Source organism: Rhinopithecus bieti, unplaced genomic scaffold (genome assembly GCF_001698545.2).
Source record: "Rhinopithecus bieti isolate Rb0 unplaced genomic scaffold, ASM169854v2 scaffold_24392, whole genome shotgun sequence".
NCBI classification, from domain to species: Eukaryota; Metazoa; Chordata; class Mammalia; order Primates; family Cercopithecidae; genus Rhinopithecus; species Rhinopithecus bieti.
In genome coordinates, this window is record NW_016812542.1 from 2,549,432 (window position 1) to 2,570,469 (window position 21,038).

The 21,038-nt window shown below is 42.8% G+C and overlaps 1 protein-coding gene across 1 annotated transcript; it reads left to right on the forward strand.

Annotated features, from left to right (window-relative positions):
- The first annotated feature begins 4,029 nt into the window (after window positions 1-4,029).
- On the forward strand, window positions 4,030-5,046 carry LOC108545049 (cyclin-related protein FAM58A-like). The gene is given in 2 exon segments (XM_017896460.1): window positions 4,030-4,588; window positions 4,591-5,046. Coding segments are annotated over 2 exon segments (840 nt in total). The 5' UTR covers window positions 4,030-4,056; the 3' UTR covers window positions 4,899-5,046.
- The last annotated feature ends 15,992 nt before the right edge of the window (window positions 5,047-21,038 follow it).

The window sequence follows — 21,038 nt, forward strand, 5'->3', positions numbered from 1 at the left end:
GGAGAGAGAGACCCTGTCTCAAAACAACAACAACAACAAGAAAAAAGTTAGATATTCCTTAAATATTTTCTTAAAAACTAAATTTTGAGAAGACATGGATGTATCCAAATTATAAGCGTAATAAAGTCTTAGTGTTCCCATAGGGAAAAAAAAGCCAAGGTGATAGTGTAGAGACAGTGAAGGCTGGGACCCCTGCACTTAGGGCTCTCTGGATTAAAGCCTGTGACAGAGCAATTCTCATCTTCAAAGTTCCCTAATGACTAATGTGGATTTTAGTAATTGTTTAAGGGCCCCGTAAGGAGTGTCAGAAAGATAAAACCCTAATTCCAAGACTGAAATTAAATGGGTATCATTTCATGAGGAATTTGAAAAAGCTCTTTGAAAGTATGAGAATGTAATATGAAGGTACTGAATTTCTTCCCTGTGACTGTTTCATTATATTAAACAATCCATAAAAACTGTAAGTAATGGCAGAGATGAGACTACTGATTTTTCTTGCTTGATTTGTCCTGAGTTCGTGTTGACTGAGCATAAGAAACTCCCATTCCCTGAACTGGGCACTGCCCGTAAAACGGAAAGTTTTACTGCAGCCGTTGAAGAGGAGTTTAACACGTGGCACAGACGTCCAGTCTCTGGGACTGCTGAACTGTAATAAACTACACCATTAAGTGAAACATTGGATGAGAAGTTGGCTCATTGGGTCCGCGGTTACAGTTATAAGTAGCTCCTTGGGATGCTAATAGATTAAGATGAGTGGCTTAAATTTCCAAGACAAACCTCTCACTTTAGTAAACAGCAGAGTAAAAGACTTACATAATACCTCAGGCAGTGCACATTCTGGTATTGGCCCAGCCTCTAATTGTGTGACCTTGGACAGCTAATTTAGCTTCCCTAGACACCCCAGTTTTTTCATCTGAAAATGAGAATGTATCATGGGATCATCTCAAGTGTATCTAGAGCTCTACTGTTCTGGGATTCAACCACTGGTAAATCTACAAATATATTTCATGACCAGGATTAAATGAACTCTAATGGGCAAAATGCATAATTTAGTCATCCAAATGCTAATATTGTAATGTGGAGAAAGAACAGATTTTAAGTTCACCAAAAATGAAATCAAAACAGACCAGACGTATTAAAAGGAGCTCAACTTCATTTGTAACTTTAAAATGCAAATGAAACAATGAAATACCATTTTCACCTATCAGGTTAGCAACAATGTAAAGTTTAAAGATATCCAGTGGTGATTGAGTGTGGGGAAATTGGTACTTTTAATGCTGTTTATATGAACGGAAATTGGTGGTCTTCTCAAAGGTCAACTTGTTAATATGTATCCAAAGTTAAAACACAATCACGCTCACATAACAACTAAGATATGTCTGAGCGATACATCCTTGTGTGATTTCATCATTGTGTGAACATCATAGTGTACTTAAGCCTAAATGATACAGCTTACTATATATTATATACATATAGGGTGTATTGTATAACCTATTACTCTTAGGCTACAGACCTGTGCAGCATGTTACTGTACTAATATTGCAGGCAATTATTTGTATATCTAAAAATAGAAAACATACAATAAAAAATGCAGTGTAAAAGATTAAAAATGGAGGCCAGGCGGGCGAGGTGGCTCACGCCTGTAATCCCGGCACTTTGGGAGGCCAAGGCGGGTGGATCACCTGAGGTCAGGAGTTCAAGACTAGTCTGGCCAACATGGTGAAACCCTGTCTCTACCAAAAATACAAAAAAAAATTAGCTGAGCGTGGTGGCAGGTGCCTGCAATCCCAGCTACTCGGGAGGCTGAGGCAGAAGAATCACTTGAATCCAGGAGGCGGAGGTGGCAGTGAGCCAAGGTCATGCCACTGCACTCCAGCCTGGGTGGCAGAGTGAGACTCCATCTAAATAAAAAAAATTTAAAAAAATTAAAAATGGTATATCTGTATAGTATAGGGCACTTACCAGGAGTGGAGCTTGCAGGACTGAAAGTTGCTCTGGGTGAGTCAATGAGTGAGTGGTGAGTGAATGTGAAGGCCTAGGACATTACTGTACACTGCTGTACATTTTATAAACACTGTATACTTAGGTTACACTAAATTTTTTAAATGTTCTTTCTTTAATAATAAATTAACCTTAGCTTACTATCACTTTTTTACTTTATAAATTTTACTTTTTTCAAACATTTGACTTTGTAATGACATTTAGCTTAAAACACAAACACATTATACAGCTATACAAAAATATTTTCTTTCACTATATCTTTATCTTATATACTTTTTTCTGTTTTAGAAATTTTAATTATTTTCACTTTTAAACTTTTGTTGTTTTGTTTTTTTGTTTTGTTTTAGCTACAGGGTCTGCTCTGTCATCCAGGCTGGAATGCAAGTGGCACAATCAAGGCTCGCTGTAACCACAACCTCCAAGGGTCAAGCAATCCGCTCACCTCAGCCTCCCAAGTAGCTGGGACTACAGTCATGAGCCACCATGCCTGCTTGATTAAAAAAAAAAAAAAAATTGTAAAGACAGAGTCTCACTTTGTTGCCCAGGCTGGTCTTGAGCTGCTGTCCTCAAGCGACCCTCCTGCCTCGGCCTCCAGAAGTGCTGAGATTACAGGCCGTGAGCCACCATGCCTGGCCAAATTTTTTGTTTAAAAATGAATACACCAACACACACATTAGCCTATTCCTACACAGAGTGAGGATCATCAATATCACCGTCTTCCACCTTGATATCTTATCCTTCTAGATGAATTTCAGCGGGCAGGAACACACACGGAGCTGTGTCGTCTTCTACGATAACAATGTCGTCTTCTGGATGCCTCCTGAAGGACCAATCTGAGGCTGTTCTTAAGGAGGAATCACTCTTTTCAGAAAGATGTTCATGGTAGTTTGTTTATTTTTTCATATTAGATTTGTGTGAGTCTATCATGGGCTATGGCATTATGAAGGCTGTGACTTCACCCAACGATAGGAATATTTTTAGCTCCATTATCATCTTGTGGGATCACCGTTGTATATGAGGATTGCCATTGACCAAAACATTGTTATGTAGCGCATGACGGCAACATATCCTTGAACACACAATTTCACTTCTGGGAATTTAGCTTATGGATATACTTGCAAAAACACACTAAGCTGTGTGTACCTTCCTGTACATTTTCAAAGAGAAATTGTCTACAACTTTATATCATTTTGGTCATGTCAAAGACTTGGGACTGGTGGTTATATTCCTGTACACATAGCTTAGTGTGTTTTTGCAAGTATATCCATAAACTAAATTGACAGGACAGAATTGTCTGAAAAACAACCATGAATATAACATAAATGCTCATTAACAGAAAATGGTTAAATAAATTATAGTACATCCATTTTATGATTTTTTTTTTTTTTTTTTTTTTTTTTTTTTTTTTTTTTTTTTGAGACAGGGTCTCGCTCTGTTACCCAGGCTGGAGTGCAGTGGCGCAATCTCGGCTCATTGCAACCTCTGCCTCCCAAATTCAAGGGATTTTTGTGTCTCAGCCTCCTGAGTAGCTGGGATTAGAGCATGCACCGCCACGTCGTGCAGTGGCGCGATCTCAGCTCACTGCAAGCTGTGCCTACTGGGTTCACGCCATTCTCCCGCCTCAGCCACCCGAGTAGCTGGGACTATAGGCGCCCGCCACCATCCCTGGCTAATTTTTCGTATTTTTAGTAGAGACGGGGTTTCCCCATGTTAGCCAGGATGGTCTAGATCTTCTGACCTCGTGATCTGCCTGCCTTGGCCTCCCAAAGCACTGGGATTACAGGCGTGAGCCACCGTGCCTGGCCCATTTTATGGGATATTATGCAGCTGTTTGTTTTTTGTTGGTTTGCTTGTTTTTAAATTTTGTGTGCTGATAGGGAAAGATGTCAAGAATATTATTAAGTGAAAACTTATGTTGGAGAGCAATATGCATAATATGATACAACTTGTTAAAAAAAAAAAAAAGAAAGAAAAAAGAAAAGAACGAAAGAAAGGAAGAAAAGGGCCAGTCTGCGCAGCTGACCGCCTCTCCTTCCGCCGCAGCCGCGGGGCCTCATGGAAGGCTGGGAGGACTGCAGAGGGGGCGCCGCAGCGCAAGGCTCCAAGGCGCGGCCGGCGCCGGAAGCCAGGGTGCACTTCCGCGTGGCGAGGTTCATCGTGGAGGCAGGTGTCAACTTAGGGATGCGGTCCATTCCCATTGCCACTGCTTGCACCATTTACCGTAAGTTTTTCTGCGAGACCAACCTGGACGCCTATGACCCTTACCTGATTGCCATGTCTTCCATTTACTTGGCCGGCAAAGTGAAAGAGCAGCGCCTGCGGACTCGTGACATCATCAATGTGTCCAACAGGTACTTCAACCCAAGCGGTGAGCCCCTGGAATTGGACTCCCGCTTCTGGGAGCTCCGGGACAGCATTGTGCAGTGTGAGCTTCTCATACTGAGAAGTATGCTCTTCCAGGTCTTCCAACATCCACACGAGTACCTGCTCCACTACCTGGTTTCCCTCAGGAACTGGCTGAACCGCCACAGCTGGCAGCGGACCCCCGTTGCCGTCACTGTCTGGGCCCTTCTGCGGGACAGCTACCACCGGGGCTGTGCCTCGGCTTCCAGGCCCAGCACATCGCCGTGGCGGTGCTCTACCTGGCCCTGCAGGTCTATGGAGTCGAGGTGCCCGCCGAGGTCGAGGCTGAGAAGCCGTGGTGGCAGGTATTTAGTGACGACCTTACCAAGCCAATCATTGATAATATTGTGTCTGATCTCATTCAAATTTATACCATAGACACAGAGATTCCCCTAAGGCCCTGGCCAGGCCTGCCCAAAGAGAAGCCCAGGATGGTCAGCTGCCTGGGGACATTGCCACCACGTCGCCATGATGGCTGGTCCCCAGAGGAATAGCTAGGAGGACTGGTTGTGCTGCTGGAGAAGGGCTGGTGAAGGCGATGACATGCTGCTGCTTTGACCATCCATAGCAGTCGCAGTCCAGATGATAATGGGAGCTGTGCCTCCAGCAGGCAGGCCGGGAGCACACTGGGTGCAGCTGACCCAAGGCAGCCACATCTGCCTTTGTCCTTTGAGAGGACTCTGAATACAATAGAGGCATGATGCCAATAAAAGGAAAATTATGACATCGACAACACTGAATCCCTAGGAATTTTTTTAAGCCAGATTTATAGCGAGAATGAATGTGCAACGTGACTGAAATCTATTTTGTGTAATACAATGTGGGGCAAGTCAAAAAAAAAAAAAGAAAGAAAGAAAGAAAAAAAGAAAAGGGCCAGGTGCGGTGGCTCATGCCTGCAAACCCAGCACTTTGGGAGCCGAAAGCTGGTGGATTACCGGAGGTCAGGAGTTTGAGACCAGCCTAGTCAACATGGTGAAACCCTGTCTCTACTAAAAATACAAAAATTAGCGGAGTGTGATGGCGCGTGTCTGTAATCCCAGCTACTAAGGGGGCTGAAGCAGGAGGATCGATGGATGGATGGATGGATGGATGGATGGATGGATGATTATTTTCAAAGAGAAATTTTCTAGAACTATATACCATTTTGGTCGTGTTAAAGACTTGGGACTGGTGGTTAGAGGATGGGGGAGACTTCTTTCTCGTTTTATATTATTTTACTTTCTATTTGAATTTTTTTTACCATGATCATTTACATTTGTAATTTTTAAAAGACCTACTGAAAACATGAAACAGCCTTGAGAAATGGTAGCGGGGAAGCGTTGCAGAATGACCACACACACTCTGATGCCTTGGTGGGGGATGTGGGCCCTAAGGCCAGTCTGAACCCTGGCTGCCAGTGTGGCATACAGGAGATGATGGGACTCTGTGAACACAAGCACCACTGTGATTTGAGCATGTCCCTCAGAATTCATGTGCTGGAAATGTGGTCCCCAGTGTGGCAGTTGGAAAGGTAGAGACTTTAAGAGGTGATTAGGTCATTAAGAGGAATTACTGCTACTCTTCATGGAATGCATTATTTCTTACGAGAGTAAGTGAGCTCTCACTCTCTTTCAGGACTGGATTAGTTATCTCAAGAGCATGTTGTTATACAGTGAGGTGCTCCCTATGTTTTGCCTCTGACTTCTTCCTTTCTGCCATGTGGTATGCTAATGCTGTGCTCTTGGACTTTACAGCCTCTAGAACTATGAGCCCAGTAAACTTTCCTTTTTAAATTACCTAGTCTCAGGCATTCTGTTACAGCAACAGAAAACACACTAAGACCTCCCTTCTGGTGCACACCTTTTATGTTTTCCCTCCCCAGTATTCCTTTCCCTTTCTTTTGGTAACAAGACCCATTTTCCTTTCTGCAACTGCTTTTCTTCCACCCCTCAGTCCATGTTTCAGGTTGGGAATTGGACCTTGACCTCCAGTTCCAAAAGTGGGCCTTGACCTTGGGCTGGCCAGGGCACCAAAGTACTATCACAATGGCTTCAAGGAGGGGCATTGGCTCAAGCATGACCAATAAGAACATCCTCCAGTACTTCAGCTAATGCTCTTGGACCAAGGCTTTCCCCTTCCCTCTAAGTGCAGGAGTACTAGAACAAATGTCTGGAAATGCTTTGACCATTGTTGCCACCACTGGGTGGAGATTTTCCTGAAAATAAAGCAAAACAGAGGAAAGCAGAGCTTATGTGATAAGAGACAGATTCCTGTGGACACAGAGCACCTGGATCCAGCCATGAAGAAGCCTTCTTAATTGCTTTTCTGTTATCTTAAACTTTACGTGAGCTAAATTCTCATTTTTCCTTGAACTAGTTTGAATTATTCTATTAATTTCATCCAAGAGTCTCTATAAATGTAAACACCTTAGTAATTTCTTCTACAGCTAGCAGTGCCCATGGTGCCTTTTTAAGCCTTTGCCCAACAGTGTGGACTCCCAAGCAGCAGCACTTACCATAAATATTTTTCATCATTTTGCTTGTGGTTTCCTTATGCTCCCACCCAGTCCTAGTACAGGGTCGAGCAGAGAGCAAAAACTCCTTGAAATGTTTGTTGCATGGGGCAATCATTCTAATTTTCAATATCCATTGTCTCTGTGTAAGACACCAGTATGTCTTAAATATATGCAAGACATGAATACTTTTTGTGCCCATTTTTTTCTTACATTTTGGGTCTTTGCAGATATTAAAACTTTGGAATAGATGATGCAGAGCATAGATTCCTAAGCCTGAACTCTTCTTGCAAAACTTGAAGGACCAAGCTCAGCCCTCTGCAGCAGAACACACAAAGCCTTACTCAAACCTGCTACTCTAGTGCTTGATGTCTGTATATTTATACATTACTATAATAAGGCGAGAATTATAAGGACAGAAGAAACCTTTAAGTGAGCAGCCCCATTTATTTTTTCTTTTATTTCTCTCATTCTTGATTTCTTTCTAGTTTGTTACCAAATTCTTAAACAACATTAGCAATTTAAAATATGTTAGAAATAGAAAAAATTGAAAATGGCCTATTCTCTGAAAGTTCCTGGTTCATAGTTGTAATAGCTGTTCAACATCTTCTTGTAGCCATAAGATAACTGCAGTGCCAGGTGTACAAATCCTGATCCTGTTTCAGTGATCAACACCCACTAAATAGTCTCTTACTACCCGAGAAACTGCTGTATGTCACAGGGAAATTCAGTAACCAAGGTGCACATCAGTCCATTGCATCTGAAACAGCATATTCACTACTTATCACTCATATGTGAATTTTTTTTCTTTTTTGGAGATGGAGTCTCACTCTGTCACTCAGGCTGGAGTGCAGTGGTGCAATCTCAGCTCACTGCAGCCTCCTCCTCCCGGGTTCAAGTGATCCTCCCACCTCAGCCTCTTGAGTAGCTGGGATTACAGGCAGCCACTACCACACCTGGCTAATTTTTGTATTTTTAGTAGAGATGGGGTTTCACCGTGTTGGTCAGGCTAGTCTTGAACTCCTGGCCTCAAGTAATCCACTCACCTTGGCCTCCCAGAGGTGCTGGAATTACAGGCGTGAGCCGCTACACCCAGCCTCAAATGTGAATTTCTAACCCATTTGCAAACACAACCATCCCAGAAACATGACTGGCAGGAGGAACCCTCATCCCTCATTGAAAGATGTTCCCATTTATCTCCTCACAGATGTCACCACCACACGCCCTACTTAGTGACCAGGAGCTCAGTGACACACTGCTCATCACGTTAATTCATCAAGCCCAGGGTCAGCGCTGGCTCTGGGCACCCTGCACCCGCTCACTCTCTCACTGTGAAAGTTCACTGCTAGCCGCCTCCTCAAACTGTCCATAAATCTTGGGAGATTTGGGGGCTCTACGTGGGGGCCACCCTAAGTTGACATCACACTTTCTTGCCACATCTACTACAGACTCAGATTTATCCAACAAGACCTGAAACAGAAAGTGACAGTTACAAGACACGTTACAAGTGGGTGTAGTGTGCGCAGTGTACGGTGAAGAGGCATCTGTTAGTTCTGGACATGCCTCTCATCCCTTCACTGCAGGACAGATTGGCGGTGACCCACAGCAGATATAGTATGTAACAGCAGCCTTGACTGTGTCTGGCTGTCAAGACTTGCAGGACTCCTGGGGACCAAAAAGGCTGTAGGCTTCGCCTTTCAGTGTTCCATCTTTCGGTATCAATAAAATCAAAGGCAGACACAAAAGGGAATTGGAGAACCCAAGAGGAAAATACCACTGGTACGTTTCACTCAGCTGTTCCTATGGCTCCACGCCTTAGTCCATTCAGGCTGCTGTAACAAAGTACCACAGATTGAGTGACTTATGAATAACAACAATTTATTTCTCACAGTTCTGGAGGCTGAAAACCTGAGATCAGGGTGCCCTCATGGTAGGGTTCTGGGAGGGCCATCTTCCAGGTTGCAGAAAGCCATCTTCTCATTGTATCCTCATATGGTGGTAAGCGGCTAGAGAGCTCTCTGGGATTTCTTTTATAAGGGTACTAATCCCAGTCATGAAAGCTGTACCCTCATGACTTAAACTACCTCCCAAAGGCCCCACATCGTAATACTATCACATTAGGGGTAATATTTCAAAAAAGAAATTGGAGTGGGGACACAAACATTCAGTCCATAACTCTCCATGATACTTACACAAGGCTAAGCCTGGCCTTGGTGGCAGCCCGGTGGATTCCAGTTATGTATTCTCAGTGATGGCTGGAGAAAACATTGAACCCAAGAATAATGATGAAATGTTGGCCATGGTGGCCTACAAGGCAAAGCCACTGGCAAGTGAGCCTTGATCCTGTTTTCAGGATCAAGATTTGAGAATTATTTTGTTAATGCTATTTAGCTCAAAGGTATGCTTTTCTCAGTTCTGCTCTGCATATAGTTTCTTGAATCCACTCCTCCTTCCCTCACTTGCAGTGTTGCGCCTGCCCTCTGTGCTGTCAGTTCTTCCTTACTTAGGTTCACCCTGCACACAATCACCTCTACCTGAACAGCCCCTCATCTGAATACATGGAATCAGGCAGACCTGTATTTATTCATGTTACTCTCCTCAACACATAATATATGTTAGCATCATGGTCAGCAGGTCACCACCTGGTGAGAGCACTTAAAAGAGTGTGTGTGTATGCATATATATATATAAAGAGTCTGTGTGTATATATATTATAAAAAGAGTATATATTGATCATATTATGTAACTGATTCCTCAGCATCTGCGGAAAAAATCTCGAAGTCCCTTGTCAATTCACTACCTGATTCGCCCTCATCACTCATGAAGCCCCCATTCTGCTGTACTGCAGCTCATACTACTCCATTTGCCCAGAAAGCCTTCTCTTTTTTATTTACGTCACTACTGAACTGAAAGCACCTTGAAGGGAAGAATCATTTTATACCCATCTAACTTGATGTTTGAGAATAATAGGTGATTAAATAAATTCTTGGATTGACTGATTGATGACTTCTCTTCAGGCTTGTGAGACACAGCCCAGAGTCTATCGCTTCCATAGGAGCTCACTGCCCACCTGCCTGCAGGGATCCCTTCCTCTTTTGAACTGGCACCTATTGGCTGTGCAATCCATTCAGCAACAAACCATGAGATATCATTCTTTTACTACTGTATTGTGCCTTTTAAATTTAAAAACAAATTTGGAAAATGCTTGTGGGTATGTTATTTCTATTTTTTATGGGTTTATGCTAATCTCTTCAGGGACCATACAACTTTTTTTCCCTACCTCAATCTCTAAAGTCTTAAATAGGTCTCACAAAAAGTACAAACAATATTCGTCCATTATGATTTGCCAAAATTAATTCTAATTATGTATATTGTTTAATTATAGGTAATTGATATTCATTATTAATTACAGCCAGATAGGTTTATTTTTGCACACTAGAATTTTGTAACTTCACATTGTTTTACACTGGAAAGTCAAGCTGTTTCTTTACATCCTTTAGCAATTGTGAATGACACATGAAACATGACCTTTTGGTACTGAACTTAGTACTTTATAGTACTAAATTTATAATACTAATTGTAGTACTATAAATGGTGCTAATTGTAGTACTAATTTATTTGTAAATTGAGTACCTTATATACAATTCAGAAATTGAAATGTAATTCCTAAGATTAGGAAAGATACGCTGTCTAATTGGTCTTTGATATCTGTCCATGTGCATATGAAGATGTATTATTTTGTGTCTCACCTTTTATGGTGGCTGGCCTTCAAGATGGCCCCCAGGGATTCTTGCCTCCTGGTACTCATGTTCCAAGTAGTCCATAGTCTCTTCCCACATTGAGTAGGGCTGGCCTGCGTCACCAATAGGGTATCGTACACATGATGGAGTGTGACTTCAAAGGCCAGATCATAAAAGAAAAGACATTGCAGCTTCTCCCTTACTCTGTCTTGGGCCACTCACTCTGGGGAGCTAGGTGCCATGTCATGAGGACACACAAATAAGGGGTCCACAGGACAGGAAGCTGAGGCCTCTTGCCAACAGCCAGCACTGAATGGCCAAACATGTGAGCGAGCTACTTGGAAGTTGATCCTCCACATCTGTGGATGTCAGTGGCCTCAACTGTACTTGACATCACCTTTTTTTTTTTTTTTTTTTGAGATGGAGTCTCACTCTGTCTCCCAGGCTGGAGTGCAGTGGCGCAATCTCAGCTCACTATAACCTCCACCTCCAGGGTTCAAGTGATTCTCCTGCCTCAGCCTCCCAAGTGGCTGGGATTACAGGCGTCTGCCACCACACCCAGCTCATTTTTGTAATTTTAGTAGAGACGGGATTTTGCCATGTTGACCAGGCTGGTCTCAAACTCTTGACCTCAGGTGATCCGCCCGCCTTGGCCTCCCAAAGTGCTGGGATTACAGGCATGAGTCACAGCGCCCAACCAACATCACTTTGAAAGAACTGGAGCCAGAACCATTTGTGTTCCTAACCCACAGAATTGTATATCATGCATGTTCACTGTTATTTTAAACTACTAAGTTTTGGATTAATTTGCTATATTTTACTCTACGACTAATACATCTCAAGATAGAAATATTTACTTAATGTAAATAATAAAAAGAGAGTTTCTATGACAAACTAGAATGCTATAAGTATAGATCAAAGAGGCTTGTGAAAAGACGACCAGGAAAAAATGAGTTTCTTGTAGTGAGATGGATTGAGTGAACTTATATCTGAAATATGAAGAAATACTTTAAAACTCAAGCAAAAAAACAAAATAGTATTGAAGACTTCATGATTTGAGGTCTTATTGATTTGTTTGGTTTGCGAAAAGAGTCCAGGATACACATAATGACCGTGACAGGTAACCACAAAAAGCTGAAGGGGTTGCCTGTGTTACTGCCCTGGTCCAAGCCAGTGTTCTCACCCAAACCATGATACAGTAAGAGCCTCCCACTAGTCTCCCCACAACCTCTGCCCCCACATGTCCACACTGAAGCCAGAAATGTCTTTTTTAATTTTTTTTTTTTTTATTTTTTAAAGATGGGTTCTTGCTACGTTGACCAGGCTGGTCTCAAACTCCTGGCCTCAAGCAATCCTTCCATCTCGGCCTCCCAAAGTGCTGAGATTACAGACATGAGCCACTGTGCCCGGCCCAGATATATCTTTTTGATGTCTGCTGAATGTCACCATTCCTTCAAAAAATATTCCCTTGCTCCTCAGATGAAGCCCAAAGTCTTGAGTAGGGCCTCAGGACTGCACGCTGTGGCCCTGCCTTCTCCCCCAGCCTCCGTGTTCTCTCTGTGCCCTCCAGCTCTACAGGCTTTCTGGAAGTCCCCCAAGTTTGTCGTGCTCCCTCCCACCTCTGGGCCTTTGCACATGCTATTCCCTCTGTCTGGTATAACCCCCAGGTATCACCTCTAAACTACATCCTCCCCTTGAACTCGCCTCAGACTCTCATCCTGATCTCCCAAATCTCCGTGCCACGGGCAGCCTCTCAGGGACCCCTTTGCTGATGCCCTTGTCCAGGAAAGGATCTCGGTCATAAACTAGTAGGGACCCTATACCTTTCCCTCCAAGCTTTGGCTGAATGAGCAATTATCTGATTTTTGTGTCTCCCACAGTTGGCTGTAGGCAGAGCCAACCCTACTGGGTTTGTGCCCTGCACAAAGGTGCCTGGCCCAGATCACTGTCCAATAAAGTCCTGCCTGGGCTCTGCCTCCCAAGCTCGGCCTAGGTCTATGTCACACAGTTTTTGGGTTTTGTTTTGGGGAGGTGCGGGGGTGGGGATGGTAGTTCATACTGGATACTCCATGAGAACAGGGCGGCTTCTGATTTAGGTCACCATTGAATCCCCAACAGTTAGCATAGGGAAGACAGTCACCATATATTGCCTTAATTAGTTCATTTAGTAATTAAGGGCCAGTTCAGTCAGGACTTATCTTAATTTGAGGACTGTCTAAATGTTTCTTGCCTCTAAGTACCAAGTTGCCCTAAATTACTCGTACTCCATTGTCATCCCTCGAGTATTCCCTAACCACAAATTCCTCTGGGAAGGGAAACACTAAATCAATAACATCTTAATGTGAGTTAATTTATCCAAGATTAAAAAGTCAATTGCTTTACAAGCCCCCCAGAAAATAAGGCAAAGAACATGTGAGTTATAAAGGGGAAGAAAGTTCTGGAAACCTCCCAATATTTTCCAGGCTTTGAGCTTTTTCTCTGGCAAGATATAGTTATAATAAATCATAAGCTATAATTCCTTTTCACTGTAAAATGAAACGGTTACTTAAAATTAATTAAGTTTCTACCATATAGGTTGATCAAAATGTTAGCAACCATATTCCTTTTTCCCATTCTAACCTTTCCATAACGTACTTTCAACCAGGAATGGATCTAAATTGGGGGGCCCTGAAACTAGTATAATTCTGGGATCTTGTTTAAGAAAAATGTATAAAAGTACAAATACAAAATGCCCGTGATGGTTATGGATACAAAATACCCACAGCTATCGCAATATCACCCAACATGAGAAGAAGTGTGAGAGTGGAGTGGTATGGGTAAAATTTCTCACCAAATTTCGCACTGTAATCACATACAACCATGTGACACATACACACCCTTCCCCTGGAGGCTCAGAATGGGCCATGCAGGGAAGGAGCCCTGCAAAGTCTGCTTCGGCATTCACTAAATCCTAGTTCAGTTCTCAGTCTCTTCTAATTCCTGTGGAGGAGGCCCATTTCTTATTTTATACAGATGTGTCAAATGTCTTTTTCAGATTCCTTTTGTATTATTTTCTATCTCATTTTTGTTTAGCTCTGTAACAGCTCATGTTTGAATCTTCTCACCCACTGGTTATCTCCACTATGGTCAATCACACAATAAACGTAGAGTCTCTGGTTTTAGTCATCTTTGTTGAGCCCTTCCTATGTAGCAGGCTGCGGTAGGCCCTGGGGATACAGCCAGGAACAAGAGGGGCAGGGTCCAAGCTTTCCACTGGTGGTTGCAGGAGAAAGACAATAAACAGGTAAGTAAACTATCAAATATTAGGAAGTGAGAAGATGGGAACAACAGGGAATGTGGTCAAGAGTGAACAAGTTATCTGGGACAGCCTCTCTGAAAAGGTGGCATTTCAGTGGCACCTTAGTGACAAGAAAGAAGCACCATACAAAGCTGGCCAATTTAACAGATTAGTGCAAAAGTCCGTTGATTTGTGCAAAAGCAACGAGCCTGTTCAAGGAGCAGAAAGAAGACCAGTGAAGCCCCACAAGAAAGTCCAGGCTTCGGAGGCCAGGGTAACGAGTTTGGATTTTATTCAAAGTGCAGTGGGAAGTTTCTGAAAAGAACTAGGAAAAAATGATGACATGACATTTTACATTTTTAAGTAATCACTCTGGCTACTGTGTAAAGGATGGATTTGTAGTGGGAGCAAGAGTGGAAGCCAGGAAGCTAGGGAGGAGGCCTTTCTATTGAACAGTAGGGGAGCTTGGGGCAAAGGTATGCTTTTGGTCACCAGCAGAGCCCCCCTACCAGAGGCCACTCCTCCCTAAACCACAGTTGAGGCATTTCGTAGGACCCTGAGAAAAACACAAAAACCACTGCCAAATACCTGTCTAGCATTGCCTATGTTTTCCCAGATCTACTTTTCTAAGTACCTTCTCTGCGTATTGTATACACAAAAGGATGGAGGATGAGGGAGGGTATGGGGGAAGACAGGAAGCCAGCTCACTCCCAAGTTTTTCTTTAAAGATAGAAAAAATAATTTTCTAAATTGAGGGCACAAAATTAGAATGACCCCATCCAACCCAGCTCTACAGTTAGGCAGACACAGACTCAAGTCCTGGCTCCACTACTTATCAGCTATGAGACCTCACTTTACTTCTCGGCACCTCAGCTTCCTGATCTCTAAAATCGAGTTTGTTTATAGTATTTCAGTGGGGATTTAATGAAATCATGCAAGTAAACCACATTGTTTGTTGCTAGGTAAAACATAGGCATGTTCTTCTTCCCCCGTGTGAAAACTTGGCCCCAGGCACAGGTTTCTAATATAGTCAGAGCAGATGTCTTTGTTGCCCTTCACTGCGATTCAACTCCACCATTCTTGAGCAAGCCTTTGAAGCCCATCCAATCTCAACAGAACTGCTTTTGTGGGTGAGACATCTCTAAGAAGTTCAATTGTGTTTTGGACCAAAATCATTTGCCATTCTTCTGTTCCTAACACACAGGTCTCTGTGTGTTGATCTAACCAATTGGTAGTGTTTTGAGTAATACATCATGAGGCCAATGGCGCCTTAACGATGTATTACATTAATATATCATCAAAGCCATGGCATTGTTATGATATATTACTTTAATACATCATTGGAGTGCCACAGCTTTAATGATGTATTACTGAAAACCATAGCAACAGCTAGAAAGATCAAGATAAGTTTTGTATTTTTAAAACTTATTCTCAGTAAATATAATTTTTTTTAAAGTTTCTACAATAAAATATGTGTTCAAATGAAATAGGAGGATGCAAGGCCTCCTGATAAGTAAGCATCGAGATGCTTCCTTGGTCATCCTCCTCCCGCTGTCTACTACGTACCTGGCTCCTAAGTTCATTTTAAACTACTTTATCCAAATCTCCTAAAAGTAATATTGCTACTGAATTTATGATTCTATAAGTGTCCCAGGGATCTCCAATTGAATGTTACAGCTGCCCATTTATAGAGCAGTTGTTTTTCCAATGGTAGCTTGAGCATTTTCTACCCACCTTTCCAAAGGATTCTACACTGTCCAGGCCAAAATGTCCTTCAAGAAACTCTTGGGCAAGTTTGATTTTTTGTATAATAAGATGTCTGAATCCCCTGTATCTCTAACTTCTCCTTGTTGGCATATCAGTGTGTGTGTGTGTGTGTGTGTGTGTGTGTGTTGTATGTAACATTGTATGCCCTCTCTGAGAGATTTCCAATATGTAAGACGGATTTAGAGATAGACCTAAATCTCAAATTCTCAAATCTTCCATGTTTGACAGCCTTGAGCATTCACTATTTTTAGCACAATGAAAATTGACCAAGAAATTAGATTAGTGGGGTTGCACCAATTGCAACAGTATCAGTATCAATAAAAACAGGAAAATGTTTTAGTCCATATTCTCATGACAAATCCTGACTGTCTAACAAGAGTTCCACTCACTTGAAAATGGTTTGACGAGCAATCACATGCTTCCTGTGTGCGCGCGTGCACACACGAACACACACACACACACACACACAAAATGGGAGAACAAGACATTGGGGCCAGAGATCTGACCCCAAAGCAAGCCTTCTTAAGAAAGCCCTAATATTCTAATACTCACACTCCCTTGGATTCAACTTTTAAAATTTAATTCTCCAGTCTGGGCACCATAGCAAAACCTCATCTCTACAAAAAATACAAAAATTAGCCAGGCATGGTGGCACTTGCCTATAGTCCCAGCTACTTGGGAGCCTAAGGTGGGAGGATCACCTGAGGAGGTCGAGGCTGCAGTGAGCCAAGATTGCACCACTGCACTCCAGCCTGGGTGACAGAGTGAGACCTTGTCTCAAAAAGAAAAAAAAAGAAAAAGAAAGGTTTAATTCTTCAGAAAATTCAGAATTCGTGTTATTTAGGGAGGGGTAATGCAGTTCTAGACAGAGGTGAGAGTCTACTTCTGAAATTTCTAAGACATAGCTTTATACTGTCAGTGTTTTTCACGTTGTGAAATTTAGAAGCGCCCCATCAACCACTCTGCAACACCCCGATTTCTCTATCATAGTGTCGTTCATTCTTTTCACAGCTTTGGCTCAAATCTGTCATCCCAGATTCCTCTGAACACCTCTCAGGCAGGAAAGCCTTTTCTCATTTCGAGTGCCTGACTTGGGAATTGAATTCTCTCACCCTCTTTTCTCTCTTCATCTAGGCTGAAGGACTGCAAGGGAGCCAGCTGCATGAGAATAGATTAGGCGAGAAATGATGATTCAGCACCCACGGCTTCCTGCCATGTGCTAAATGATCAGTTTAGTCTCAATCAGCAGATAAAGAAAAGGCCCGGGGAAGGGACAAGAAGATCTGCCCTGGAAAAGGGAAGAATGACAAAGATCTTCACATCAGAAATGTGAGGTTTGCAATAAGATGAGACTGAAGAAAAAATGTGTCAAATGGTTTTTGTTCTTGAAGGTAACCAGAGGCAGGAAGCCTTGCTGCTTATAAATCACAATTAACCACAGAGCTGCAAGGGGCCTCTGAGATTAGACTCGATCCCTGATTTTACAAATGAGGCACAGGAAGTGCTGGGTAGCACTTGCGATTCCTGGAGCACCTTTAGAGAAGTTCACAAATTACATTCAGTGGCGATCAAACAGGAGCATACATTTTTCTCTGCCCAGAAGGGCCATCCCATCCTCATCATCTGCACTTGGCCCAAAATGCTCAGTCTAAGTCCCACCTTCTCCAGGAAGCCTTCCTGACTCCCCCAAGCCTGTGATGACTTCCCCCTGCCTCTGATCCCCTATAGTTGACTGTCCCTTCGTTTTCATTATCTGTTACTTTGTATTATCATTTTCCCTTCCTAAGACGTATTTGCCTGATAATTTCAACTTCAGAAACTTTGGAAAGGGCACATGCACCTGCCCCGGGCAGGGAGAAGAGTGGCGGGAGCGGGTGAAGGCACAGCCTTTGGGTTGGAGGAGCAGGCCTGCAGCACGCTGTGTGCTTCCCTTGCAAAGCACCTTCACAAAGCAGCTGTTTAATACAGGGTGTTCATAAAGTCAGGAAACAAATCATATAATACAATTCTTAGTAAGGACTGAAGATGTTCCTAATGCCGTCCTGTATTTTTGCCTGGGTCCAGACTTTATGGACCACCTGACTATGTTGGTTATTTGTACAAATGAAGGAAGCTTTGACATAAGTCCCTGAAATCAGAGTGCAAAAGAAAAAGTTTGTGTCCCAGAACTTCTGGCTCTTCTTTTCATCATTCTATTATGATCATTTCTTTCTAAATTTCTAAGTTGAATTGGTACCATATCACTTTTTTATATAGTCAGATATATGTAGTTATAGTTAGATATATTGAGATATATACAAAACTGTAGTTTTATCTTACATAAATAATAGTTTAAAATACACACTAAAATAAAGACTACAAAATACTTGGTAATGTTTGTCTGGACTCTTCATAGAAAATTAGAAACCAATAGATTTTTCTGGAACTCTTTTTTTTTTTTTGAGACGGAGTCTCGCTTAGTCGCCCAGGCTGAGTGCAGTGGCGCGATCTCGGCTCACTGCAAGCTCCGATTGCTGGGTTAACGCCATTCTCCTGCCTCAGCCTCCTGAGTAGCTGGGACTACAGGAGCTCGCCACCACACCTGGCTAATTTTTTCTGTATTTTTAGTAGAGATGGGGTTTCACCATGTTAGCCAGGATGGTCTCGATCTCCTGACCTCATGATCCACCCGTCTCGGCCTCCCATAGTGCTGGGATTACAGGCATGAGCCACCGCGCCCGGCCTGGAACTCTTACTAGGAAACAGATATTTCTATATGCAGTCTCCTAAGGAGACTTGTCCTTTTGTACACACATAAACTAATAATTACTTCTAGTAAACACAAGTTCACACTCATCAACAGAGGACTCTACCTTAATTCCAACTTTTCCTGCAAACCATTCAGATAATCACTCAGAGTCAACTGAATTTTCATGATATAAGAAAAGGCATATTCATTGGAAAGCATTCATCTTTAAATTTGTAAAACATGTCCTTGTGAGACGACATTTTCAAAAAGGATCTGCCAGCTACTCTCTTAATGTATTGCATATATTAACAGAAGACTAAATACCATGGTTTTTCAATCTAGTAAGACTGCACAATGAATCAGTTTCACTAAACCTAATTCCATTCACCACACCGAATGTGTGCCTTCAGCCCTTGGAGTATTCCAACACACTCAAATGCTTGAAAGAACAACACGAAAATTGAGTTTCCCGTCAGGGTCAGGATGTTGCATTTTTGCTTCACATACAATGAACAGATTCCTTTCCTTTTTCACTTTCCAATGATTGTGTGTGTCAGGCAGATACAAACAATAGAACTCTGTACTTCCGAAATCTCAGCATCAGTGCATACATTAAATGAAACAAAGTGATGCCCACGTGACACTTTTCTGAGGCAAAACACTTCTCCCCAGGAAAAAAAAAAAACGTGGTCAGGCATTATATGTTTCCCCAGTTACCCTCGTCTCTTCTTGACCTTCCTTCCTGCTGGTGCTATATCCTTTGTTACCAAGATAACTTGTTTATAAAAGTGCTTGTATCAGTTACTGAAAACAAGTGACACATGATTTACCTGGGATGTATTACAAAAGTAAATGCCAGGATCGAGCAAGAAGCTAAAGAAGACTCTCCTTTCTGAACATTGACTTCTATCATGAAGAAAATTTGAGCCTATAGAACTGTCACTAGGATACAAGAATTACCCCAGAGTAAAAGTTTTGCTATGAAAACTACAAATATTTTAAATTTCTTTCCTCCTTTTAAACTCTGTAATCTCTTATGATGTCACACTGTTTCTGGAATTTAAAAATGGATTCATGGGCTGGGCACGGTGGCTCATGCCTATAATCCTGGGACTTTGGGAGGCCAAGATCACTTGAGGTCAGGAGTTTGAGACCAGCCTGGCCAACATGGTGAAACCTTGTCTGTACTAAAAATACAAAAATTAACAAGGCATGGTGGCACATGCCTGCAGTCCCAGCTACTCAAGAGGCTGAGGCACCAGAGTCGCTTGAACCCAGGAGGTGGAGGTTGCAGTGAGCTGAGATGATGCCACTGCACTCCAGCTGGCTGACTGAGTGAGGCTCTGCCTCAAAAAGATTAAAAAAAAAAAAATCCATGTATTACATTATTAAGTGCAATTAACACATCTTGTAAAACCCACCCACTTTGCTCCATTCACACTGCACTATGCAATCCCCAAAATAAGTTCTGTTCTCATTCGAATCCTGACCCTGGCTTAGGTGATTCCTCACCAAAATACTCTCTTTCCATCCTTTGCCTGGCCAATTATTACTTGTACCTCAAGTCTCAGATTAGGCTTTGCTTACCCCAGGAAGTGTCTCTGGATAGCCCAGCACTTGACGAGGGTAGATGCTTTTCCTACAGCCCACTGCACTTTTCCTTATCATACCATCTCTCACCCTTCATTGTAAATGTCTGCTTCCTTCTCAAGCCCCATTCCCAGACTGAGGTTTCTTGGGGACAGGGACTCTATCTTTCTTACCACTGTACACTCAGCATTTAACAGTGCTTGGCACATAGCAGACACACTCACTGCATTTTTGTGGAATAAGTGACCATGATGTACTACATTTTTGGTACATACAATTAAAGGAGTGGGGAATTGTTCCTACACAAATAGCTGAACCTCTATTAAATTCTGCTCCCTGTCATCCAGCATGTTCCATTTCCCCATCCTCTCTCCATTCCTTAAAGAGACATGGGTGGCCGGTGCGGAGGCTCACGCCTGTCATCCCAGCACTTTGGGAGGCCAAGGCGGGCAGATCACCTGAGATCAGGAGTTCGAGACCAGCCTGGACAATACGATAAAACCCTGTACCTAAGAAAAATATAAAAATTAGCCAGGCGTGGTCGCACGCACCTGTAGTCCCAGCTACTCGGGAGGCTGAGGCAGAAGAATCTTTTGAACCTGGGAGGCAGAGGTTGCAGTGAACCAAGATCATGCCACTGCACTCCAGCCTGGGCGACAGGGCAAGACTCCATCTCAAAGAAAAAAAGAAAGAGACATGGCTCTTTCTTGCCTAAAATTTCAACGTCCAGGTCTTCATATGGCTGGATGTTTCTTGCCATTCATATCTCAGCCATTCAAATCTCAGTCTGGGAATGGGGCTTGAGAAGGAAGCAGACATTTACAATGAAGGGTGAGAGATGGTATGATAAGGAAAAGTGCAGTGGGCTGTAGGAAAAGCATCTACCCTCGTCAAGTGCTGGGCTATCCAGAGACACTTCCTGGGGTAAGCAAAGCCTAATCTGAGACTTGAGGTACAAGTAATAATTGGCCAGGCAAAGGATGGAAAGAGAGTATTTTGGTGAGGAATCACCTAAGTCAGTGAGGCCTTACCTGGCCTTTC